The sequence below is a fragment of the Schistocerca piceifrons genome, chromosome 2 (genome assembly GCF_021461385.2).
Source record: "Schistocerca piceifrons isolate TAMUIC-IGC-003096 chromosome 2, iqSchPice1.1, whole genome shotgun sequence".
NCBI classification, from domain to species: domain Eukaryota; kingdom Metazoa; phylum Arthropoda; class Insecta; order Orthoptera; family Acrididae; genus Schistocerca; species Schistocerca piceifrons.
The window spans coordinates 550,973,044-551,000,541 of record NC_060139.1 but is presented as its reverse complement, the minus strand read 5'-3'; the positions used below and the strand labels follow the sequence as shown (position 1 = coordinate 551,000,541).

The 27,498-nt window shown below is 42.4% G+C and overlaps 1 protein-coding gene across 1 annotated transcript in view; it reads right to left on the bottom strand.

Moving 5' to 3' along the window:
* LOC124775577 (inactive rhomboid protein 1) overlaps positions 1–27,498 on the bottom strand; it is a 293,959-nt gene that overhangs the window by 108,132 nt on the left and 158,329 nt on the right. Inside the window, exons 4-6 of the mRNA XM_047250407.1 lie at positions 23,475–23,597; positions 3,106–3,293; positions 1,258–1,416 (exon numbers count right to left, since the gene is read on the bottom strand). Of these exons, the coding sequence (XP_047106363.1) occupies positions 1,258–1,416; positions 3,106–3,293; positions 23,475–23,597 (470 nt within the window). The remainder of the gene's footprint in view (positions 1–1,257; positions 1,417–3,105; positions 3,294–23,474; positions 23,598–27,498) is intronic.

Below are 27,498 nucleotides of genomic sequence, written 5' to 3'. Positions count from 1 at the left end.
GATCCGGAGCCAGCGTGCCTACCCAAGTCCAGGAAGCAGCGCATTAGCGCTCTCGGCTAATCTGGCGGGTCTATATTTTCAGGATATGAGATACTAAACTCACGTGATTCTTCTGTCTACCCAGTGTATTTGTTGTTCAAACAATCCATGGCTGTACTGCCAGTTCATAATGTCCAAGGGGCACAATATTTCAACAGTTGGACATGTTGCTGTCATCAGCTGTGCTGACATACTCTACCCCTGAGCACACATGGCTGACTTATAACTGTCCCACTGCGAACCACTTTTTATGCAGTCCATGCCCAAGGGCAGCATTGATGTGGCTGTAGAAGCAATTGCGTAGGTGCCAGCATGCACAGTGGCTAGGGCGACTAATCGATTAGGGTGGATGGAAAAACTACACCCATGATACAGTAACTGGGACACTATGCCACACATTACCGGCCACAAACACTGTCACAATCACCCTTGCACCTGTTACAATGCTTGCCCTTGGGCACAGATCACATAGAGAATAGCTCACAGTGGGGGATATAAGTTGGTTATGCACCCCCAGGAGGTCAGTACGTCAGCACACCTGGTGATGGTGACATGTCTGATTGCTGAAATTTTGTCCCCCCTGGACACTATGAACCAGTAGAACAACTGTGGATTGTTCAGTAACTAGACTCATGTTTAAGAGGGGCCAAGTTGTATGTCTATGCAGTCCAACAGATTTAGGTCTCCTACTGTATTATAATAAGTTATCTGAGGCAAACGTCAATCATTTTCCATCAGTGAAACTATGGATGATCCCTTTCTCTGTCAGTTGCCAAGTGATTTGCAACTCATTTCTAATGATCTTGTTGCTAAGTAATATAAGATTCGCAAATATCAAAGATACAATATACAACTCACCTAAATCTGAAAACAACCAGAATTATTTAATGCTAGCTTACTTCTGAAAATGTGAAAATACTAATTTTTTCACTGCTGGTTTATACAGGTAAAGTGGTAGTATTAACACCTCTGAATCCTTCAAAATGTTTTAACATTTACATTTCTATATCTACATTACATGAGTATAGAGCACAGTGAGTCAAAGATTACAGTTGAGTAACTGCTTAAAAGAAAAACATCCCTACTGATATATTGGTAGTAAGTGTAAAGAAATTGTCAATAATCAAGCTTCATCTTGAAGTGATTGTTAGGTTTAGTACTCAGTAAGTTCATTTCAATTTAATATAATGTCCAAGTTACAAAAATTATGAAACAAACCCAAAAAGTCTTCCCAGGACACTCATGCCATATTGCCGCCTGTCAGAATTATCGAATACCCGATCCAAGACTCTGCTCCAGATTCTTGAACAACCCACTTCAGGGCCTGATTCAGTTATGCACTCCAGTCTTTCAGGTGTACGCCTCCAACTTGGTGCCCTGCAAATATTAGAGTCTGTGAAAAACTGAGACAGAAAATTTTAATATCCTGTTAATGAATGTTGTTAGCAGACATGGCAAAATTTGTATTGACAATTTGGAAGGTTTATAAGGGAACAATCACGTAAAAGTGCTACATCACGATCCTTAAAACATCATTGAACCTGAAAATAACAATTTCTAACAAGTAACAAATTCAATTTGTACGAAATGTTGACTATATAGATCTCATATTTTTGTAAAGTAAAGAAAAAGAATGTATCAACTGTAGTAGGCTATACTAGTCACCACTTCAGTGCTCACCTCCAAACAAACTATTTGCTATAATCCTCAATTAAAAAGCAACAAAATTAACAACACAGAGAATGAGAATGAATCCCCAGTGGAGATGTTGAATTGCGAACAGGCACAGCAAAAAGATTGCTAAACATATAAGCTTTTTGTCAGAAGGCCTTCTTCTGAAATAGACTTCATACACAGACACATTCATGCAAATGCTGCTGACACACACATGACCACTGTCTCAGGCTGCCTGTGTCAGACTGACCCAGACAACCAGGGACAGTGCTCATGTGTGTGCGAGCTGTGTTTGCATGGAATGTGTCTGTGTATGTTGTCCATTCCAGAAGAAGACCTTCTGGACAAAAGTGTATGCATTTAGTAGTCTTTCTGCTGTGCCTGTCTGTGAGTCAATGTCTCTGCTGTATGATGAAGTAGCAATCTATCCTTTTCGTAATACTGTCATTATTCCAACCTGGATTTTTCATTGTATGAGAATGAACCCCATCACGGTTAATACACAAAAGTTGTGTATCCTATTTTAAATTTTAACTTTTACCTGATTTAGATATTGGCTACTATGCTGCAGTCAAAACACTGAGTCTTAGATGTAGTCACCTGTCTCTGTATTGTACACTAATGTAATTACTATACAAAAATCTTGTTACTACTGTTGACAATGTACTTTTGTCAGTTACCCAGTTTTCTAATTACTTGCTACAGTATTTTCTGTCATTATTAACCATTAAATCTTCTTACATATTTTTATCCTTGTGGTCTTAATTATTTATGTATGCAGTGCCTACTATACAGGCCACTATTTTTTATCTTTATGTTTACAAGCAAGCACTTCACTGCACAGCTTTTTTCCATGGGTACGATACCCTACATAATTTAACAATACTGTGTATTTCAGTTTTAATTAACAAAATTTGCTTGGACAGTAGTATTTATGACCAACTGTTAGTGATCTCACTAAGTAGCATCTTAAAACCAAAGACTGGTTTTCCACTGAAATATTCTACAGACACCAATTCACAACTTCATTCAGGCAACAGTTATTTTGTACAGTTTCTACTTCACACAGAGACCACAAAAGTATTATTATTGTTGTTATTACTATTATTATGACATATTTTTATGTTAAGAGATACTGAAATAGTAACATTTGAACACAAATCTTGCACCAACACATTGTAGGAAAGCCTTACCATTCAAGTTATATCAGTGTGTAGTCCATATCCTTTAGTAACTAATAAAAATTTATTTCTGTTTTTGACAGAAGCTTGGTACTGATTAAAATAACAGCCTTAATGCATACTGACAAATTAACAGTTAATTGGATATTACAAATTTGAGAATTAACATGATAACAAATTGGTTGTGACTGTGTACCATGTAGAAACTCACCTTTCTCTCGTTGTGTAATGCTCATGAAGATGTGGCTGACGATGATCCAGTTGGTCCCTACTGCTTGAAACAAAGCCACCCTCTCCTAGAGGTTCTGATGAGCTGACTATGCCAGCATCTGCATAGTCAGGTGCATTTGGTGGTTGAGATGCTGTACTTCCTGCTGGTTGAGGCTTATCAAAGAACACCTGCAAAAAAATTACAGCAAGTGTTTAAACATGTCTTCCTTAATAAATGAGGAATATATTACATAAAAGCAGTTTTTATTTCAGGCAGTGAGCATCACTGAATAATGAGTCAAAAACAGGAAAGTGGTCACTAATAATGGTGCTTTAATTTTATCAAATAGGCTAATATTACATTTGCTAAAAATTTATATATATAATTTCATGTGTATGTTTGTGTTTTTTGATGTGACTTACCAAACGAAAGTGCTGGCAGGTCGATAGACACACAAAAAAACACAAACATACACACAAAATTCAAGCTTTCACAACAAATGGTTGCTTCATCAGGCAAGCTTGAATTTTATGTGTATGTTTGTGTTTGTGTGTCTATCGACCTGCCAGCACTTTCGTTTGGTAAGTCACATCATCTTTGTTTTTTTACCCTCACAACACCTCCGCAACGACCCCATTAAGTTTTATTTACATTCCCTCCGCAAACATGCCTTCGCCCTAGCCAGGTTATGCTCCCATATTTTATTTTCTCAGGCTTGTCTGACATTTGGCATTACCCCCAAAGGCCTCACACTTAAAGTTCCCATCTCTGGCTGCAACCCTTCTTTCCATCAGTCCCTATACCAATTCCAAACTGAACAATCCATTGCCCTCACCCACCTAATCCTTCACCTACACATCAACTTAGCCAATGAACACACCCGTCAACTCCTATCCTTAATAAAAGTCCTTAATCTTTCCTCTCCCACATCCACACCGGCTGTTCAGAGCATCCTCCTACAGGCCAACCGCAAATTAGAACAGCATGCCACCCTCCACCTCAAAAAACTATCCAATCTCCTGGTTTCCCACCTCCGGAAAGGCAACTCACTCACCCTTCACAACCTTTCCAACAAACCTCAACCTCCTCTCATTGCACACAAACCCAGTCTCTCCCATCTACTCAATCTCCCAGTTCCAGCTCCACTCCCTCCAAAACCTCAAAATTCCAATCAACACAATCTGGAACCACAACACTCTAATTCAGTAGTTAACCTTTCCTCCAAACCTCTCTCCCAATCCGAAACCTCTGTCCTATCCAAAGGCCTCACCTTCAGCCCCACTCCCAGATTCAACCAAACAGCCCTTGTCAAAGATTTACTGTCCTACACTCGTACTCTCTGCTGGAAATATCACTTTGCTACGAAGAAAAATGATCCTAATCCTACTCCTAATGATCCAAATCCCCAAGACACTATCCAAATTGAACCCTGCCTGGAACAGTTCCGTCCTCTGTCACAATGGGACCCACCTCCTCTTCCTCAAAATCACCCTCTCCATACCTTCCAGGAATTTCTGACTTCCAGCCTTGCCTCTCAATCCTTCTTAAAAAACCTTAATCCTACTCCCAACATCACCACTGCTGAAGCCCAGGCTATCCGTGATCTGAAGGCTGACTGATCCATCGTCATTCTTCCGGCGGACAAGGGTTTCACGACCGTGGTACTTGATCGTCGGGAGTATGTGGCTGAGGGACTGTGTCAGCTTTCAGACAACACCACATACAAAGTTTGCCAAGGTAATCCCATTCCTGATGTCCAGGTGGAGCTTCAAGGAATCCTCAGAACCTTAGGCTCCCTACAAAACCTTTCACCTGACTCCATCAACCTCCTGACCCCACTGACACCCCGCACCCCTACCTTCTACCTTCTTCCTAAAATTCACAAACCAAATCATCCCGGCCGCCCCATTGTAGCTGGTTACCAAGCCCCCACAGAACGTATCTCTGCCTACGTAGATCAACACCTTCAACCCATCTCATGCAGTCTCCCATCCTTCATCAAAGATACCAACCACTTTCTCGAACGCCTGGAATCCTTACCCAATCTGTTACCCCCCGGAAACCATCCTTGTAACCATTGATGCCACTTCCTTATACACAAATATTCTGCATGTCCAGGGCCTCGCTGCGATGGAGCACTTCCTATCACGCCGATCACCTGCCACCCTACCTAAAACCTCTTTCCTCATTACCTTAGCCAGCTTCATCCTGACCCACAACTTCTTCACTTTTGAAGGCCAGACATACCAACAATTAAAGGGAACAGCCATGGGTACCAGGATGGCCCCCTCGTACGCCAACCTATTCATGGGTCGCTTAGAGGAAGCCTTCTTGGTTACCCAGGCCTGCAAACCGAAAGTTTGGTACAGATTTATTGATGACATCTTCATGATCTGGACTCACAATGAAGAAGAACTCCAGAATTTCCTCTCCAACCTCAACTCCTTTGGTTCCATCAGATTCACCTGGTCCTACTCCAAATCCCATGCCACTCTCCTTGACGTTGACCTCCATCTATCCAATGGCCAGCTTCACACGTCTGTCCACATCAAACCCACCAACAAGCAACAGTACTTCCATTATGACAGCTGCCACCCATTCCACATCAAACGGTCCCTTCCCTACAGCCTAGGTCTTCGTGGCAAACGAATTTGCTCCAGTCAGGAATTCCTGAACCATTACACCAACAACCTGAAAACAGCTTTCGCATCCCGCAACTACCCTCCCAACCTGGTACAGAAGCAAATAACCAGAGCCACTTCCTCATCCCCTCAAGCCCAGAACCTCCCACAGAAGAACCACAAAAGTGCCCCACTTGTGACAGGATATTTTCCGGGGCTGGATCAGACTCTGAATGTGGCTCTCCAGCAGGGATACGACTTCCTCAAATCCTGCCCTGAAATGAGATCCATCCTTCATGAAATCCTCCCCACTCCACCAAGAGTGTCTTTCTGCCGTCCACCTAACCTTCGCAACCCCTTAGTTCATCCCTATGAAATCCCCAAACCACCTTCCCTACCCTCTGGCTCCTACCCTTGTAGCCGTCCCCAGTGTAAAACCTGTCCCATGCACCCTCCCACCACCACCTACTCCAGTCCCTTAACCCGGAAGGTGTACACGATCAAAGGCAGAGCCACGTGTTAAAGCACCCACGTGATTTACCAACTGACCTGCCTACACTGTGAAGCTTTCTATGTGGGAATGACCAGCAACAAACCGTCCTTTCGCAGGAATGGACACAGGCAGACAGTGTTTGTTGGTAATGAGGATCACCCTGTGGCTAAACATGCCTTGGTGCACGGCCAGCACATCTTGGCACAGTGTTACACCATCCGGGTTATCTGGATACTTCCCACTAATACCAACCTGTCAGAACTCCGGAGATGGGAACTTGCTCTTCAGTATATCCTCTCTTCTCATCATCTGCCAGGCCTCAACCTCCGCTAATTTCAAGTTGCCGCCGCTCATACCTCACCTGTCTTTCAACAACATCTTTGCCACTGTACTTCTGCCTCGACTGACATCTCTGCCGAAACTCTTTGCCTTGTGTATGTGTGGTTGGATATGGGTGTGTCTGCGAGTGTATACCTGTCCTTTTTTCCCCCTAAGGTAAGTCTTTCTGCTCCCGGGATTGGAATGACTCCTTACCCTCTCCCTTAAAACCCACATCCTTTCATCTTTCCCTCTCCTCCCCTCTTTCCTGACGAAGCAACCGTGGGTTGCAAAAGCTTGAATTCGGTGTGTATGTTTGTGTGTCTATCGACCTGCCAGGAAGCAGCATAATGTATTTGTAAAATGTTTATGAGGGATGTAAGTGTAATCATGTGTTTACCACCCAATTTTGGAATATTAATTTCTGCTGTTTAAGAACTTAAATAATAAAAAATATTTACAGTCCTGCAAATGATATGTTTGATTTTATGAAGCTGGATAAAAAGATGTATATAGTTAATATATATTCCGCACTGTGATGTTTTCATGGGCTGTCATTAGAGGACAAGAAGATGAGAATAAATTTTCGTGTCTTACGTCTTCTTTTTCACTGTAAGGGCGATGTAACTCTAAACAAGTTATTAATAGTTTCACTGTAATTTAGGAGAACGTTGATATAATCATCAGATTCTGAATGTGACATTTACTTTTAATAGTTTTTTAAGTGTATGTTTCTCTTACTATCAAATCTGTTCATCAAGAATCAGCAACATTAAGGGCACGGGTCCTTCTGAAGTAAAATATTCCGGAGGTAAACTAGGTTCCCATTCAGATCTCCGGGTGGAACCTACTTCGAAGAGATTCAGGCCGAAAGGAACTTTCAGGTTGGGAACATGAAACGTTGAAAGTTTAAACAGTCCAGGAACGTTCCAGACATTATTAGATGAATTAGATAGATAAATGTAGACATTACAGCTATTCAAGAAACTCGATGGCAGGGGGAGGGTAGCATAAGGAGGGGTAACTATACATTTTTCTATAGAGGTGCGGAAGCTCACAGTTTTGGAACAGGTTTCACAGTACAGAGAAAAGGGCTTCACTCAATCAGAGATATAAGGTTCATTAGTGACCGACTAGCAGTTATAGTGTTGTCCGGCAGGTGGAATAGACTAGTAGTAATTAATATACACGCACCAACTGAGTACACTGAAGAGGTTGTTAAGGACAGCTTTTATGATGAACTAGGTCAACTGTGGGATGAGTTCTCCTCATACGATACAAAATTAATCATAGGTGATTTTAATGCAAAGATAGGGAAGGAGGAAGCATTCCAGCCTACAGTTGGGAAAGAAAGTTTGCATAACATTTTGAATGATAATGGCACAAGGGTGGTTAATTTTGCTGTTTCAAAAGACATGATTGTTGAGAGCACATATTTCAAAAGGAAGGACATTCATAAAGCAACTTGGGCCTCTCCAGATGGACACACCCGAAACCAAATTGATCATGTTCTTGTAGATCGGAGATGGCACACTAGTATAGAAAATGTTAGGACTTTCAGGGGAGCAGACTGTGATTCTGATCATTTTCTTGTAGTTGCCAAAGTTCACCAACAGCAACATCAAGGTGTCATAACGCAGAACTTGTTAGGTTCGACACTGACAAGCTAAATGATGAAAACTCCCAAGATCAAGATGAGGGTGTAAATAAACAGTGGATCACTGTGAGGAGTAATATCAAAGAGGCATCAAAGGTCACAATAGGTACAATTAAGAAGAACAGGAGGAAACCGTAGTTTGATGAGGAATGCAAGAAATTGGTAGACAAAAGGAGAAAAGTGCAATTTCATTGGGATAGAATGGGAGACAGAAAACGAGAGGAGTTCTTGAACATGAGAAGGGAAGTTGGTCATAGGCTACAGTCAAAGAAAAGGGATTATTTGAACAGTCAAATTTAAAAAATGGAAACAAACAGTAAAACCAAAAAACATTAGGGAACTTTACCTAGACTTAAATGGGTATAGGAAGGGGTTCAAGGCTAGGCCAAATGCATTTTGAGGGGATGCCAGAGGAATACTGACAGACCCCAGTGCTATATTAAGTAAACAGAGGGCGTATTTTGAGCATTTACTAAATGTACACCAGGAAGCAGAAAATGAGCAGGCATACAAAATACATACAGCAGAACCCCAGATACCTGAGGCAACGTTAAAGGAAATAAGAGATGCAATCAACAAATTGAAAAACCATAAAGCACCAGGATCAGACTGCATAATTGCAGAATTAGTTAAAAATGGGGGACAGAAATTGGTGGAAGTAGTTCACAAAGTGATAACTAAAGTATGGAACTCAGAGATGATACCTGAAGAGTGGTAGGAGTCGATTCTGATCCCAATTTTTAAGAAGAGCGACAAAATGTAGTAATTATAGAGGGATATCGCTATTACCAGTATGTTCCAAAATTCTCTCGAATATTCTGCTAAGCAGACTTACACCATATGCACATGAAATTGTGGGGGTTACCAAGCTGGCTTTCGGAGGAACAGATCAACTATAGACCAAATATTCACCCTGCGTCAAATTTTGGAAAAGAAATTGGAATTCAATAAACCAGTTCATAATCTTTTCATAGATTTTACAAAAGCATATGATTCAGTATTGCAATAAAAATTGTACAGATGGGATACCAAAGAAGTATGTTAGACTTATAGAAGCGAGTTTGAAAAACACAAAAGGCAGAATACGCGTGGGGAAATTGGAGTCAGAAGACTTTGTATTAAAGAACGAACTCAAGCAAGGAGATGCCCTGTATCCGCTACTTTTTAAGTTAGTCCTAGAATATATTGTACGAATGGCAGCAGATAATTCAGAGGGTGTGGAGTTAAATGGAAATATTAAGATATTAGGGTATGCAGATGATCTAAACATCATTAACGATAGGAAAGAGTCTGTAACAGCAAATGCGAATACGTTAATCAAGGCTAGCGAAGATGTAGGTCTAAGGACAAGTGAAGACAAAACTAAATACCTGGTTACTACTAGAACGCCAACAGCAGTAGATCAGGAAATGTTAAGAGTTGGTGACATGCAGTTTGAAAATGTGAACACATTTAAGTATGTAGGCGTGGACATCACTTCGAGAAATGAGATTGAATCCGAAGTGAAGACGAAATTACGGGCGGGAAATGCGTGCTACTTCTCACTGAATAGATTACTTTCATCACGGATATTGTCTAGGAATTTAAAGATTAGAATATACAAAACTATTATTCTACCAGTTATGCTGTATGGGTGTGAGACTTGACTTCTCATTGTGCAAAATGAAAAGCCGTTTCCAGTATTTGAAAACAAAATTTTGAGGAAAATTTTCGGAGCAAAAAGGGATGACATTAGCGGAGAGTGGCTAAAACTGCATAATGAAGAGGTTCATGAACTCCATTCAAGCCCTGACATAATCAGTATTATTAAAGTGCTACTCGTAAACTGAAACTGGCAGAAAATAATGACCTTACCGGGTAAAACCATTGTTAACGGAACAATACTCACCTCTTTCAATGCGCGCATTGCATCAGTGTGTTGGTAGAAGCGCAACAATGTTCCTGTATGCGCCGGCGTGCGTCAATAATGAGGAAAAAGAGAAAGTCGGCAAATAGAGCGCTGACGAACGAAACGTTTCGTTTGATGCACTGTACCGACACTGACAAATGAGCGTAACTTACTCGTTGTCCACACCAGCAGCGCCGCGCTGCGCTGGACTTATTTTCTTGGTTTTGCGCTGCCTAACAGAGGCGTTAAAAGTAACGTCCATATAGAGTTGTGAATAACTAATGAATTGTAATACAGTAGTACTGTACAGGCTCTTTTCCGCATTATACAATGATTTACAAAGCATGTTCTAAGATTTGCTTTCCGTTTCCGCGTTAGGGACGTTCCGCTTTATACAAAAAAATCAGCATATAAAAGTGCACTGAATGCGTCGGGACCGAAATACTTGTACGGTTTGGCAGATTTCCGAATTATAGGCCTATACGTGCCGATTTGAGCAAGTTTTACTTACTTAAGCTCGCTGAGCGCCTCGTGACGTAATGCAACATCAGACCTTCTGGAGAATAAAGACAAAATTATAGCGTTACGTTAATGTTCATGAGGTAACGTACCAGTATGAATGGCACCCAGCTGCAGTTGTTGAAATCGGCACATTTCATGAGTAGTCCGTAATTTCCGTGTAATTGTCGTATACTAATAACATTTGAGAGCTATCAGTTATTGCAAAGATCTTGCTCTCCCTCACACGAATTTCTTCCTTCGGCCGCATTGCCCACCTATACCATATACGTTATAGTTACGTTGTGAATGCATGTGTGTATACGCGAACCCAGAAGCAAGAATGATTTTATAGTGCAATAAGTTGTGTTTGAATGTGCCGGTAGTGGCGTCTTTTCCTTTGTTTGGAGACATTTAGAAACTAGCAAAGTTTTAATCAGTAATATGGGACCTCAGTACCAACTACAGTTTCGAGAACAGTGGCTTTCGGACAATGAATTCAAAGATTGGATTTTGGAAGTTCCTTCGGATACTTCAAAAGCATGGTGCAAGTGTGATATTCAGAGCTAAAAGGTACAAGACTCAGCGTGGTGGTAGGAAAAACACACCAGTGCCTTACAGACGCTCTCAACACCTCGCTCCCTAGCTTCTTCTGCGGCTTGGAACGTCAATACGGCGGCCGCTAGTGAGAGATCTCTCAGTTTTTTTGTGGTAGGCCCTACTTTAGTAAAAAGATTTGCAAAGGAACAAAAGGTGCTGTGAATCTACAAACTTCCAGAGGAGGTGCTGCAAAAAAAGTCAGTACAAAGGAGGCTTACGCTACAGGTCCAGCATTCATCCCTGGACCTTCTAGTTCTACTGGTACAATCGACTTCTTGGAGTACATGCCCGAATACTATCATTTTTGATACACATAAACTTTGGTGAGTTTTTACATACTTTACGTAAAGAATTTCTGTATAGTACCTACTTCATACATAAATATCGGCTACCTTTGTTGCATCATGTTGATGTACAGCATTGCAGTTACGATTACAATTTTATATTATACGGGATGCTCGGGAACAGTCTGAAAACCTCGTAAGGGTTTTGCAGGGCAGGTTTTGCTGAGAAGCAACTGTTAAGAAGAAAATTCGATACGTTGCGCCGTTTCCGAATTAATTAGCACTGAAGTTAGCCAACAAGGCAGTTTACGCGAGCAAATTCAAGCATCCCGCCAGAGAGGTGTCGCTAACGTTATTTTTGTTTGGTTTCCTAAAATCGAACAAGAGAGCGATACAAAAATTGGACATGGGACGGTAGTAAGGATCGAACTCGAGCCAAAGGCTGTGCAGTGTCGTGTGCTATCGTCTACAGTCTACACTATGAGAACAACTGACACTAACTGCACGTGGCGGACCGCTTGCATTTTCTCGCAATGGCTAACTTCAATTCTAGTTGACTCGGAAACGGTGCAACGTATCGAATTTTTTTCTTAACAATTATTCCTCAGCACAGTCTTCCCTGCAACACCCTTACAAGGTTTCCAGGCTGTTTTTGGCCACCATGTATAACTCAGTGGGGTAGCGAGGATGGTTTTTGCGGATAAAACTCCACAGAGCCCCACAGATAATGCGCAGTAACATTTATTGAACGGATTTATGGTCTACCCGACGGAGGCTCTAGCCACACGGCAACGTATTTATTTCATTATTGAGTAGTGCTGTAACATCAGTGTGCTTCTATCGTTTCTGATAGCGAAAGAGAAAAAAACTAGTGTCAATAAAATCAGCGAGCTTTTTAAAAAGTGAAGAGCTACACAAAACCAAATCCTGTCAAAATTATTTTCATTCTGCAAGATTTCAATATCAGACAATATTTATCTTGCGATATTTATTATATCTTAAATTCTGCAATTAAATTTGAGCAGTTTTAGAGACGTCAATTACATCCAGCCTTTTTTGCTACAATAACGCCTTTTTAAGATGCCATCTAGCCATTATTTGAGAGTAAGGGTTGTTAACACTGGCGGTGCAGAGCGGTGGCAGTCAGCGCCGACGTGTCGAGACTGCGATAACGCGTGGTAAAATAAAGTGAAAACACCAGCAGTCCTGACCACAGTTTTAGGAGGTTTTCCTTGGTTGTAAGACAAATGTTGGAACTGTCCCCAACGTTTTCCACATTGCCATTTGGGTGACAGTAAGCCCAAACAACCCACAACCATGGAAAGGAGAAGGAACAACCACAGTTAGACTGAGACTGGGCAGACGCCATGTGTGACGGAGAGGGACAGTCGAGCATTACGGAGGTTAGGGGTAAAAAAAAAAAATCACATGAAATCAGTTAGTACCAACAGCCCAGCTAGCACAATGACTGTGCGTAGGGAGTTAAAAGAATTAGGGTACGATTCTCAAGCGCTCCTCATAAGCCACGCGAGTCTGTAGCCAGTGATAAGCGACGTTTGAGTTGGATTAAGAAATGACGCCTCTGGACTGTGGATGAATAAAACGGATGGTTTGGACTGATGACTCAGCGACACCCTGTCACAATCCATTGGAATAGATGGGGGGCAAATCCCTGCTTGGCAAATTCCTGCCACCAGCTATAGTGCCAAAAGTGAAGTACGGAGGAGCTGGTGGTATGGTATGGAGGTATTTTTCATGTTTAGGGTGTGGTCTCCTTATTATACCTTAAATAGAATGCTAAATGTGGAAGATATTGTGTACTGCTGTAGTAGAGAAACAGTTCGAAGATGATTATTGTAACAGCATGTCGATGCACGCTGTCATAAAGCAGCATCTACGAGGCAATGAGCTGTGTAATAACATTCTTGAAATGGACTGGCCTGCCCAGAGTCCCGACCTGAACCCAATGGAACATCTCTGGGAAGCGCTGGAATATCGACGTCTGCGGACCTCAGATTCCAACGTCACTACCTTCTCTTGTTTCGGCTCTTGAGGGGCTACCATTCCTCCACAGACATTCAGACTTCGCTGAAAGTGTCCCCAGCAGAGGTCAGGCCGTCGTAAAGGTGTAGCGTCGACACACCCCATATTAATGTTCACTAATAGGTGTCCGGCTACTGTAGATCAGATAGAGTATGAGCGCGGCGTAACAAACGACCCTGCCTCATCCCACCAGTACTTGCAACACAGTGGATCTGGCTGGACCTACTCTTATCTCCTTGTGTATCCCACTCCGAAAACAAACAAGAAAAAGTGCCTGACTGAAAATGGGCTGCCGTCAGGAAAAAAGGCGATTGTGTACTGTGTTACTACGCTGTCGAGATGTGACAAGTTTATTTTTCGCAAAAGTGAATAGTTATTTACTGCCAAAGTATGCATTTGTGGTTTGTGAGTTCAGTTTAACACGTGGAAGGTCATTGTCCTCTGAAACAGAAAATTTTAGAGTTAGTTCTGAAATGGAGCCCATTTTCAGTGTGCCAAGAAGTTTTACTTCAATATAAATGCCAATCACCCAAAATGACGGAACATCGAGTAGGACGACAGTGAGACTCATATTCCCAACTGTCCACAATTCTACATATGTATTGTACCTTATAGACGGGAAGCGTGCAAGGGATAAGTCCCTGCAGTCGCGCTATTCGTCTATGTCCTCGGTGGCTCAGATTCCGGCGCGGTAGCTCAGCGTGTTCGGTCAGAGGGTTTAGCTACCCTCTGTAATAAAAAAACTGAGTGAATGGTTCAACGAACAACCTGAACGGGTGTCATTAGACGTCCGCCCCGATCATATACAACGAACAAAATAGAACAAAATGAGATTAAAAAAAAAAAAAGATGGATAGAGCGTCTGCCATGTAAGCAGGAGGTCCCGGGTTCGAGTCCCGGTCGAGGCATACATTTTCAGCTGTCCACATCGAGGTATATCATCAACACCTGTCGGCAGCTGAGGTTTTCAGTTAGTTATCATTTACCTCCTCATTAGCTGAGAGATCTACCAATCTAATCTTCAGCATTCTTCTGCGCTGCCACATTTCGAAATCTTATATTCTCTTCTTGTCTTAACTATTTAATGTCCATGTTTCACTTCCATACATACACAAATACTTCCAGAAAAGACTTCCTGACACTTAAATCTGTACTAAGTAGTTGTTATTGTTGTGGTCTTCAGTCCTGAGACTGGTTTGATGCAGCTCTCCATGCTACTCTATCCTGTGCAAGCTTCTTCATCTCCCAGTACCTACTGCAACCTACATCCTTCTGAATCTGCTTACTGTATTAATCTCTTGGTCTCCCTCTACGATTTTTACCCTCCGCGTTGCCCTCCAGTACTAAATTGGTGATCCCTTGATGCCTCAGAATATGTCCTACCAAGCGATCCCTTCTTCTAGTCAAGTTGTGCCACAAATTTCTCTTCTCCCCATTTCTATTCAATACCTCCTCATTAGTTATGTGATCTATCGATCTAATCTTCAGCATTCTTCTACAGCACCACATTTCAACAGCTTCTATTCTCTTCTTGTCCAAACTATTTATCGTCCACGTTTCACTTCCATACATGGCCACGCTCCATACAAATACTTTCAGAAACGGCTTCCTGGCACTTAAATCCATACTCGATGTTAACAAATTTCTCTTCTTCAGAAACGCTTTCCTTGTCATTGCCAGTCTACATTTTATATCCTCTCTCCTTTGACCATCATCAGTTATTTTCCTCCCCAAATAGCAAAACTCATTTACTACTTTAAGCGTCTCATTTCCTAATCTGATACCCTCAGCATCACCCAATTTAATTCGACTACATTCGATTATTCTCGTTTTGCTTTTGTTGATGTTCATCTTATATCCTCCTTTCAAGACACTGTCCATTCCGTTCAGCTGCTCTTCCAGGTCCTTTGTAGTCTCTGACAGAATTACAATGTCATTGGCGAACCTCAAAGTTTTTATTTCTTCCCCATAGATTTTAATTCCTACTCCGAATTTTTCTTTTGTTTCCTTTACTGCTTGCGCAATGTTCAGATTGAATAACATTGTGGTAGGCTACAACCTTTCTCACTCCGTTCCCAACCACTGGCCCCTCGACTCTTATAACTGCCATCTAGTTTCTGTACAAATTGTAAATAGCCTTTCGCTCCTTGTATTTTACCCCTGCCACCTTGAAAATTTGAAAGAGAGTATTCCAGGCAACATTGTCAAAAGCTTTCTCTAAGTCTACAAATGATAGAAATGTAGGTTTGCCTTTCCTTGACCTACTTTCTAAGATAAGTCGTAGGGTCAGTATTGCCTCACGTTTTCCAACATTTCTACGGAATCCAAATTGATCTTCCCCGAGGTCGGCTTCTACCAGTTTTTCCATTCGTCTGTAAAGAATTAATGTGTACTATGATGGCCCGCATCTCGTGGTCGTGCGGTAGCGTTCTCGCTTCCCACGCCCGGGTTCCCGGGTTCGATTCCCGGCGGGGTCAGGGATTTTCTCTGCCTCGTGATGGCTGGGTGTTGTGTGATGTCCTTAGGTTAGTTAGGTTTAAGTAGTTCTAAGTTCTAGGGGACTGATGACCATAGATGTTAAGTCCCATAGTGCTCAGAGCCATTTGAACCATTTTGTACTATGATATGGCTGCCCAAATCACCACCCTCCAGCATGTTTCGTTCTTGGAACGTAAACGCGGCTAGACGTTGGAAACAGTGTGAAACAAGACTCATCCGACCAAATGACTTTCTTCCATTGCTCCTCAGTCCAGGATTTATGGCTTCGGCACCGCGTTTTCCTGTTATGGGCATTTGCATCACTCACGGGTGGCTGTGGAACTCCATCTCACACGTAATGTTCAGCTTCTTGAGTTTCGTGTCGTGTTGTTATGGTACTTACAGGGTTCGCGAGTGCTCCATTCAGTTCTGCAGTGACCTTTGCAGCTGTCGTCCTCTTATTTCTCGCCACAATCCTCTTCAACGACCGTCTGTCACAACCACCCAATACATACCTTCGTCTGTGTCGTGACTCGGCGGATGATGTTTTTCCGCTTTGTATGCGATACGGGGCCTCTTGGATCACCAAACACTTAGGCTACCTTGGTTACAGATGTACCCACCATATGAGCACCAACAATTCGCCCACATTGTAATTCACTTAGATCCGACATAACGCACTCACAACCACACAGAACACTGTTCCGACCATAACTGACGCTTGCAACGTGTTAGAGACATTGCACAGGTTCGTTCTCAAGTAAAGCAGCGCAACGTGCAGGCATGGCTAGCGTCTGCATTTATTGCGATGTTTCCGTATTTTTGTCCAACCCCTTCATGTATACAATGTATTTACAAATTAATGTTAAGTCTAGATGGCAGCACAAAGTATGTCATTTCGCGCAAGCGTTTCTGACCGCCCTAAAATGCCTGGAGAGGACACGGGCGGGCTGGCCTGTATGTCGTCCAGCACAGGGCGCGAGACACGGGGTGGGTAGGCTGAAACCAGCACCGTCCACGACTCTACCGGTGGCTCGGTAGGTAAATGCTGGATTACGGACGCAAAGGTCTGGGGTAGAGTTCCTCACCCATCGTGAAACAAAAATCCCGATGAAATCTAAGGCCTCGCAACCCGACGAAAGAATTTATCAACCTTCGCTAGATTTGTCAAATATTTGACTGTCTACGGCACTGTTTGACGTTTTTGTCAAACATAGAACGTGGTGACGCGTTTGAGAGAAATTTTGATCAACAGCAGACTTGACAATATGGTGGACGTTGTTTGTGTTGATGTTTTGCCACGTTTTGCGTTAAACAGTTTTAAAACAATATATCACGCTCTGTCGTAAGTTTCCACAACTATGGAAACTACGATAAATGGTAAAAACATAACAGCGCTGGAGATTACCAAAATGGTAGAGTTGTTGCGTCTTTCCCAGGAAGAGTTGAAGAAGGAAATAAGTATTCTACACACAACGTACAAGCGGGTGTGCAATAAAATAAAATAAGATAAACGAAGCTCTCTGGTGCTTTCGTGGATGTTGTTTATTTCATGCGTTGTGATATTTTAATGGACTGTCATAAGAAGACCAAGTAGAAGAGAATAAATGTTTCTTATACTTGTGACTTCTTTGTCAATGTGAGAGCGAAATAACTGCAACGAGTTACTAAAAGTTTTACTGTGCGTTTGCAGAAACTTAATATAATCATCTGATACATTATTTCCTTTAGCAGATTTTCATGGGTATATTTCTCTGCCAATTTCAATCATGGATCACCCTCGTCTTTTTTACTTTTTCTTTTTTATGAACAGCGCTAAAGGCAATGCAAGAAATGCTTTGCCTGTATTGGTAGCCATTCCTACTAGTGTCAAAGCACTTCGCTAGTCGAACAGCGTCTGCTTCAGAAGTGAGTTTAAATTGGCAAACTTTGCTGGTACGTGCATAGGCCTTTTGACAAGTCCGTGGATGGAAAAGAGCAAATTTGGCAAACAAGTTTGATCGTGTACGGGGACCTTTAGAATTTTTATCTGTCACTTATCACTTCTTTCAGTTCCGGGGTAATGTTTGTTAATGTGAAAAATGCGCTGGGCTGCACCGAGGTTTGGAGTCCATATGAAATTGTAGGTATTACTGTAAGTGGCTGCAAGAGTTTTGGAGGCAGACGAGGCCAAGAGATTCTACTGCCTTGGAAACGCAATGAGACATGACGGAGGGAGCTAGGAGGACATAAAAACAGACTAGTACAGTTAAAGAAGACGTTTCTGGCCAAAAGAAGTCTACTGACTTCAAACTGGTCTTAATTTGAGGAAACAATTTCTGAGAATGTAGTTTTGGGGTACAGCATTGGCTGGAAATGAATCATGAACTATGAGGAAACTGCGAGAGAAGAGAACAGAAGCATTTAAGACTTGGTGCAGTAGATCGATGTTAAAAATTAGGTTGACTGATAGGATAAGAAGTAAGAGGGTTCTCCGCAGAAATGGCGAGGAGAGAAACAGGTAGAAAACGTCTCCAGTAAGAACGGACTGTATGATAGAACATGTATTAAGGTATCGGGGAATAACTTCCATGGTAGTAGAGAGAGTTGTAGGGGGTAAAAACAGTAGGAGAAGACAGAGGAATGTATCAAACAGTTAACTGAGGACGTCGGGTGAAAGTGCAAGACTGATGATAAGGTTGGCACAGGAGAGGAATTAGTGGTAGACATCAGACCGGTCAGAAGACTGATGGAAATAAAATCAGTTTACAGGTCCAACCGGACCGTTCTATCACAGAACTGTGGTGTTCAAGAAAACCTTCGGTTGCTGTCAGCTTTATCTTTTAGGTCTAGTAAACACGTTTCGCTTAGCTCTGCCATCATGCGCAGAAAATGTGCTTTCATTTTTCGCTTATGTTCAATTTTAGGAGACTAGCACACTGATTTGACACAAGACGTGTGACAGCTCCTAATGTCGTGCAGTATCTTCTTTTGCACCGCGTAGTGGAGCAGCTAGACGTGTCATGGACTCGACAAGTCGCTGGAAATTCCCTGCAGAAATACTGAGGCATGCTGCCTCGATAGCCGTCCATAATTGCGAAAGTGTTGCCGGTGCACGATATTGTGCACGAACTGACCTGTCAATTATGTCCCGTAATGTTAGACGGGGTTCATGTCGGGCGAACTGGGTGTCCAGATCATTCGCTTGTGTTATTCAGAACGTTCTACAATTGTGGCCCGGCGACATGGTTCATTGTCATCCATAAAAATTCCATTGTTGTTTGGGAACATGAAATCCATGAACGGCTGCAAATGGTCTCCAAGTAGCCGAACAAGACCATTTGCAGTCAAGTATCGGTTCAGTTGGACCAGAGGATCGAGTCCACATCATGTAAACACAGCCCACACCATTATGGAGCCACCACCAGCTTGCACAGAGCCTTGTTGACAACGTGGGTCCATGACTTCGATTTGCGCCACGCTTGAACCCGACCGTAAGCTCTTACCAAATGATATCGGGACTCATCTGACCAGGCCACTGGTTTTCAGTCGTCTAGGGTTGAATCGACATAGTCACAGGAGAGGCTCTGCAGGCAATGTGCCATTGGCAAAGGCACATGTATCCGTCGTCTGGTGCCACTGCCCGTTACCGCAAATTTGGCAGCACTGTCACAACGGATACGTTCGTCGTACATCCTGTATGAATTTCAGTGATTATTTCACTAAGTGTTGCTTGTTTGTTAGCACTGACAACTCTATGCCAAAGCTGCTGCTCTCGCTCGTTAAGTGACGGTCGCTGCGTTATCCTTGGTGAGAAGTAATGTCTGAAGTTTGGTATTCTCGTCACACTCTTGGCACTGCTGTCCTGTGAATATTGAATTCCCTAACGATTCCCGAAATACAGAGGGGTCCAAAAAACCGTATCCACTGTTTAAAAGTCCATAACTTGCAAACTAATTGACGGAGTTGTCTCATTTTTGGTGAAAGTGTAGCTTAAAGTCCAATTTAAAGATATCACTGTAGGTGTTCGAAATGGTCACCATTAACATCCACACACAAACGATGCCACCGAACTGCAGCACGAACTACTGACTGCAATGTGTTCGGTTGGATATTTGTACATGAATGTACGATGGATTCTCGAAGTTCATACAATGTGCGTCGCTTTTGTCGATAAACGACGTCCTTCAGTGTTCCACAGAGGAGTTAGATCTGGGGAACATGGTGGGTACTCCATAGCACCTCTATGGACTATCCATCTTCCTGGTAGATTTTCGTCGAGATACGCCCTAACACGATTTTGGTAGTGGGCTGGGGCACCATCTTGTTGAAAGTAAAGTCTTCCGTCTCCATACAAGTCTCGGATGGCAGGTAAAATGGATGTCTGAAGCTTCTGAAGGTACACCTCACCGGTAACAGTGCCGTCAAAGAAGAATGGCCCAATCAAGCCCCGGTAAGACAACCCACACCACACATTTACTCCTGGCAAATTCACGGCTTTGTCTACATGGACGTTCGGATTTTCGGCGGCCCAGTAGATGCAATTGTGGCGATTTACTGTAACATTGACTTCCTTTCATCGAATGTAAGGAAGTAACTAAAATGCGCGTCATTTATGACGGCGGCCGAGTTTAGGTTTGTTCTGCGCATCTGACGTCACAAAACACAGTCAGCCAATGAACAGAGAACGACGTTGCCAGAGCTCGACTGCAGTGCAGAGAACGGACGAATGTCTTCAGTTTTAGTAACGTTCAGTCATAAATAAAGTAATTGAACAAAAGCAATGTCTTGATAGCAGACTTTCTTTCATAGAAAGTTTGGAAAAAGCATTATTTATACCAATTGCTTCATATTCTATTAATTAATTAAACCAAACAAGCAATAAGCCTCCTAAGTCAGGCGATAGCAAGGAAAGGTGTTTGTATCATTCTCACTAACAGTTTTTTCGCAATAAAGAACAGCGGTAATTGGTTTAATTGTTTATTTCCTATTGTACTTTGACGAAACGTGAGTAATTCATAATCATACCAACAGTGTTTGTCGGTATTTTGCGTGATATTTAAAGTCCTTCGGTAGATATGTTGAAGGACGAGCTGCGTTAGCGTGATGGTTACAGTGTATGGCTGCTAAGCGAAAGGTTCTGAGTTCAAACCTTGATCGATGCTTAATATTTTCTTTATTTAAAAACAATATCGAAGTGTCTTACTTCATGAATTATATTCGTTTGAATGTAATTTTTTGAAATTTCTAGTGGCAACTAAAATCGACCATACGCTATGGACTTTTACCTCTGCAAACTCTTCAAAATTTTGTGCAATGGTTTACTACATCTATAACTGCGTTGATCATCGAAACAAAATTAAGTCATTTATGGGGGAAGGTATCAGTCAAGAAGATGTGTAAAAATCAAATTTTTGGGCGAAATAGTTTTTGTGAAATCGAATGATAAAGTGTGTCAAAGCAGTCAAAACACCATGTGTCTGCACAGGCGAGCAGTGCAATCATGACAAAATCGCGCACATCGCGGAATGCGGAGAGCACGTCTCTGTACCAGCGAAAGGGTTAATGCGGCCGTGGTGGCTTTACTTCATAAACTGCGCGCTCCCCCCTCCCCCCCAAACGTAAGTTTGCGAACTATACTATGGCGCTGCTTCTCTTGGCGCGTACAGCTGGCAACGCAGCAATCTCCCGCGTCTGGGCGGGCATGCGCGATCCGCCAAGATAAAAGAATTGAGCTATAGGTGCAACTAAGAACAAAACACTATCTGGCGACTGTCATCTGACAAAACAAAACAACGCAATACAACGGTTGTGTGGCGATTGCCGGAACTACAAACTATTACACTACCAAAGATGAGACAACTCCGTCAATTAGTTTGCCAGTTACGGATTTTTTAAACAGTGGATAAATTTTTTTGGACCCTTCTGTAGAATGTTCCATGCGTCTAGCTCCAACTACCATTCCGCGTTCAAATTCTGTTAATTCCTGTTGTGCGGCCTTTTCACATGAATCACCTGAGTAGAAATGACAGCTCCGCCAATGCACTGCCCTTTTATACCTTGTGTACGCGATAAACCGCCTATATGTGCATATCGCTTTCCCATGACTTTCGTTACCTCAGTGTATATTCTTTTCAAATCTGCTGACTGTCTTTGATATTCATGCGATACAGTAGTGTACTAATTTGTGCCTCCTTGCAAGCAATGTTCTGTGCATGTCGTGGTTCATCAGGACTAGTTGGATGTAAATCGTATAGCTGCACCTGGAAAGGAAACGTTAGCGACAGCCGCGGACATTCGCACAAGCCCCGCCCATTTACCCCCCTCCACACCTACCCCCCTCCACACCTACCCCCCACCACACCAACCAAGAGCGCATCAACATGATCTTTGGTAGTACTCGTCGCTGTCGTGTTTTTGATCGTCGTTTTTTGTCCGCCACACCAACCAAGAGCGCATCAATATGGTCTTTGGTTGTCCTCGTCGCTGTCGTGTTTTTTTTCGTCGTTTGTTTGTTTTACCGCGGTTGTTCATACTATCAGTGTTGTGCTGTTAGTACTTCTTAGCAGTTTGTGTAATACCGTCAAAATGAAACGTAGATATGCACTCTCAATAAAGTTATCATACACAAGGTACCTAATCTTGACAGTTGTGGCCAACTGCTGTCAAAACTGATATCTAACAGACATTAAAGTACGATAACATGACACTGGCGAAATTATGTACATATGTTTAACAATAGGCAGCTCTAAAGCTCTCAAACACTGAAGAAGAACGCAAAGTAATCTCGTGTTTGCTATAAGCAAGCAGTCATAAGAGTTCACAAGTAAAAATTCACCCATTACACAGGCAAATATTAATGAAGAATGTCACTGTATAAATATCTGACTGCTTGCATTACGCATTTCTACATCATCCCACTCTTATATTCTTTAGTTTTAATGAGGTAATCAGAAACAAACCAAGACATCGATTTTGCCTTGTTTATGCACAACATTGACTTTAGACAATCGAGATAATGGACAGCATCCTTGGCGATACTACCAGTTAATATTTCCCAACAGAATTTCCTACACTACGCGAGGTGACGGAAATTTGCGCTCACTGCAATTAACAAATATCAGATTTTTTGATATAGTGCAGATGAAAGCTCATGAAATAAAAAAGACAGTGTAGATACCATTTTTATTTTTCTTTCTTATTGATGATTTTTCAACTCGCATATTCAATGAACATATTTCTAATTCCTTTCACAATGGTTCCGGAAAAACTGTATTTCGTACTAACTACTGATTTTCTCCCTTGTTATGACTGGCATATCTGTGATACGAACAACTTTGATGTTGGAACATGCGGCAGACCATGGGCGGAGCTTAGGATAAGGATTGGTGTGGAGGGGGGTGATTGGGCGGGACTTGTGCACCGTCCGGGGCTGTCGCTAACGTTACGTCACCCGGAGGCACCTTGCTTGTGGGCGGGGCTGCGCGATGCTGTGCGGCCAGGTACTTACCTCGTCGGCGAACAGGGGCGGCGAGCGGGTGTCGACGACTGCGTTAGCGACGGCGGGCAGCGAGTAACTCCGCATGTGCTGCCGGCTGCGCGACGGCGGCCGCCGCCGGTGCTTCGTCAACGTCTGCAACACACCAGCCGGGGGAGTCGAAAGACAGCCGGGAGTAAAGGCGTCTCTTAACACCAGAATAAACGGCTCCAGACACTGAAGCTCCAGGAAAGCTGTTACCTAGGGTTGTAAAACCACCGTAGGCTACCATAGACTATCATAAGCAAGCGTAGACCACGGTAGTTTTCCTAGTACACTACTGGCCATTAAAATTGCTACACCACGAAGATGACGTTCTACAGACGCGAATTTTAACCGACAAGAAGAAGATGCTGTGATGTGCAAATGATTAGCTTTCAGAGCATACACACAAGGTTGGCGCCGGTGGCGACACCTACAACGTGCTGACATGAGGAACGTTTCCAACCGATTTCTCATACACAAACAGGAGTTGATCGGCGTTGCCTGGTGAAACGTTGTTGTGACGCCTCGTGTAAGGAGGAGAAATGCGTACCATCACGTTTCCGACATTGATAAAGGTCGGATTGTAGCTTATCGCAATTGCGATTTATCGTGTCGCGACATTGCTGCTCGCGTTGGTCGAGATCCAATGACTGTTAGCAGAATATGGAATCAGTGGGTTCAGGAGGGTAATACGGAACGCCGTGCTGGATCCCAACGGCCTCACATGACAGGCATCTTATCCACATGGCTGTAACGGATCGTGCAGTCACGTCTCGATCCCTGAGTCAACAGATGGGGACGTTTGCAAGACAACAACCATCTGCACGAACAGTTCGACGACATTTGCAGCAGCATGGACTATCAGCTCGGAGACCATGGCTGTGGTTACCCTTGACGCTGCATCACAGACAGGAGCGCCTGCAATGGCGTACTCAACGACGAACCTGGGTGCACGAATGGCAAAACCTCATTTTTTTTCGGATGAATCCAGGTTCTGTTTACAGCATCATGATGGTCGCATCCGTGTTTGGTGATATCGCGGTGAACGCCCATTGGAAGCGTGTATTCATCATCGCCATACTGGCGTATCACCCGGCGTGGTGGTATGGGGTCCCATTGGTTACACGTCTCGGTCACCTCTTGTTCGCATTGACGGCACTTTGAACAGGGGACGTTACATTTCAGATGTGTTACGACCTGTGGCTCTACCCTTCATTCGATCCCTGCGAAACCCTACATATCAGCAGGATAATGCATGACCACATGTTGCAAGTCCTGTACGGGCCTTTCTGCATACAGAAAATGTTCGACTGCTGCCCTGGCCAGCACATTCTCCAGATCTCTCACCAATTGAAAACGTCTGGTCAATGGTGGCCGAGCAATTGGCTCGTCACAATACGCCAGTCACTACTCTTGATGAACTGTGGAATCGTGTCGAAGCTGCATGGGCAGCTGTACCTGTACACGCCATCCAAGCTCTGTTTGACTCAATGCCCAGGCGTATCGAGGCCGTTATTACGGCCAGAGGTGGTTGTTCTGGGTACTGATTTCTGAGGATCTATGCACCCAAATTGCGTGAAAATGCAATCACATGTCAGTTCTAGTATAATATATTTGTCCAATGTATACCCGTTTATTATCTGCATTTCTTCTTGGTGTAGCAATTTTAATGGCGAGTAGTGTAAATTTGGCAAGTTAAGATCGCAACCGCATTACCTATATGTTAGGTATGTTGTATACCTACCGGGCGTTACCTCCTTTCGATCGCTTTGTTCGCGTATGCTATCGGTGTACTCTTAGGTTTCCCTAGAAACCGGAAGCGGTGAAAAGTCTAGAACAATGGTCGTCAAACTGCGGCCCCAGGGCCGCATACGGCCCGAAACAAGTGTTACTACGGCCCGGGCTACTCAGCCGTATATTATAGTAATATGCTTTCAGTAGCTAACAGCTGAATCCAGAAACTTGAACTAACGTTAATAATTTCTTGCTCAGTAACGAACAAAAAGTACTTACAGGGGTAGTAATATTTTAAGATGTGCTTAATTTTAACTGAAGTTGGTGAATTCGGCATTGAGCTAAGTTCATTGTTTGCGACAGTGGCAGAGCGGTATATAGCGGGGCCACTGCGGGGTTAGTAGAAGTGAGAGGGGGAATATTTTGTTGTTTGTCTTCCAGAGCTGACAACCCACATTCGTGCGCAACCAGCACCGGCCAGCTACTGTGATGTAAAAGGTCAGACGGAAGTAGCGTTGATTCGTCAATGCGCAGTATAGAGATGGCCGTCTTCAAATATGGTACATGTTTGTCCAAGCAGTACGAAATCAAGTCAAGTCTGTTACAATACAATGTAATGAATAAAAGATACATTACATTAAAAAGTTTTAGTAAACTTTTGTGGTCGTGTCTGTTATTTGCAGTTACTGTTATCAATTTATATAAATACTAAATTATGATTATGTAGGTTACCAAATAATAGAAATATCGGTAGGGGAAAGTGTGGTCTAGTGGCCAGGTTTGGAAAAGTGGCCATTGCATGTTTTATGTCTCTAACAGTGTTACTGCCTGTCGAGAACTGGTCGCAATAATCCTAATACACAGGGCCATTGTTGTCATTAAGACATAGCGGAAGTTTGTTCTGTCAGTTTTTTAGTAAATATTTTGATTTTGATGCGTCTGGTGTAAGGTAAGTCTTTTATATTATCCTTATTACCTCACACTCATAGAGAGTAGTAGTTTTCTACAGTATCAGTGTTTCAACAAAGTCCAAAAGCCTACAAATGTAGCTGCTTGTTATTTATTTCATTTTGATAGTTTCTCCTGTGGAGCACTAACGCCCACATGGCGTCCGGTTAATATACTTTTATATCCAGCATTGTATCCCTTTTAAAAATTTTGAATTAATTAAGTTATATTTTTTCAACCGTATCTGTTCTATTTGGCCTAATACAAAAGTCCGATTGAAAACGGTCTGCAGCAGCCGCTTGGCATTGCTTCAGACACTAGGGTGTGAAAATGACTAGAAAATGTGGCCAGAAATCAGAACAAAAAACATGGGACCCTGTTGCGATGGCACAGACCACAGTACCCCCATAGGTACTAAAAATTGGTTCTTCAGAAAAACGTATGTAGTTCCAATATGTTATTTTTTTAACTTCAAAATATTTGGAATGACATCTCATAACTTGTAATTTCAAAATTTGAACGTGGTATGCTTCTGTCCATAACGATGGTTTGGTGAAAACTGAATTTTTCTCCAATTCCCACCACCCCACCACCCCATACCAACCCCGTCTCCATCAAAAATATTTGACGACCACTGGTCGAGAAACTGAATGTGGGTATGTAAAGAGCTGCGTCATCCTCGAATCATTTTTGTTCTACATAATTATCCTCCTGTCCGTTACTTAAAAATAAACTGTATCTATAGTAAAACTAAAATTGTCAATGTTTAATTCAGATTTTGTTCGAAAATTGTTGATTTATAACGTGAAACAAAGAATGTTGTAAAAATTTAAAAAAATACAGATTCATCACATTGGCGACGCTAGGCGACGTAATTTCCTCGTAAAGGATAAAATAAAAAACTGCGAAACAAAATCCAATTAAACATCGCTCCAATACTGCGTCGATCTTAGATAGAACATGTTTCTGATATTCATAAACAATTTTCGCACTTATCAATAATAATGGGAAACTCTTCTCTTTCATCATGATGATGAACGTTCTATTCAGTACACAATAACAACAATTATTACACAGATTTTTTTACATCTGTGTATGTAAACTGTACTTGTACCAAAAGTAATAGCTTTGGATACATAAATGCGCAGAAGTTATGCGCTCAACTAATTTTTATTACTTATAAAAGACATTTTATGTTTTGTAAGTATATAGTAAAATGCACAATGGACTAAGACTGTACGATGTGTGGTTCTAATTATGTACAAAGCAAACTACCAAACAAACAAAATAAAATGTCGTTAGCTCCCAGACACTCTTACGCATTCATTTA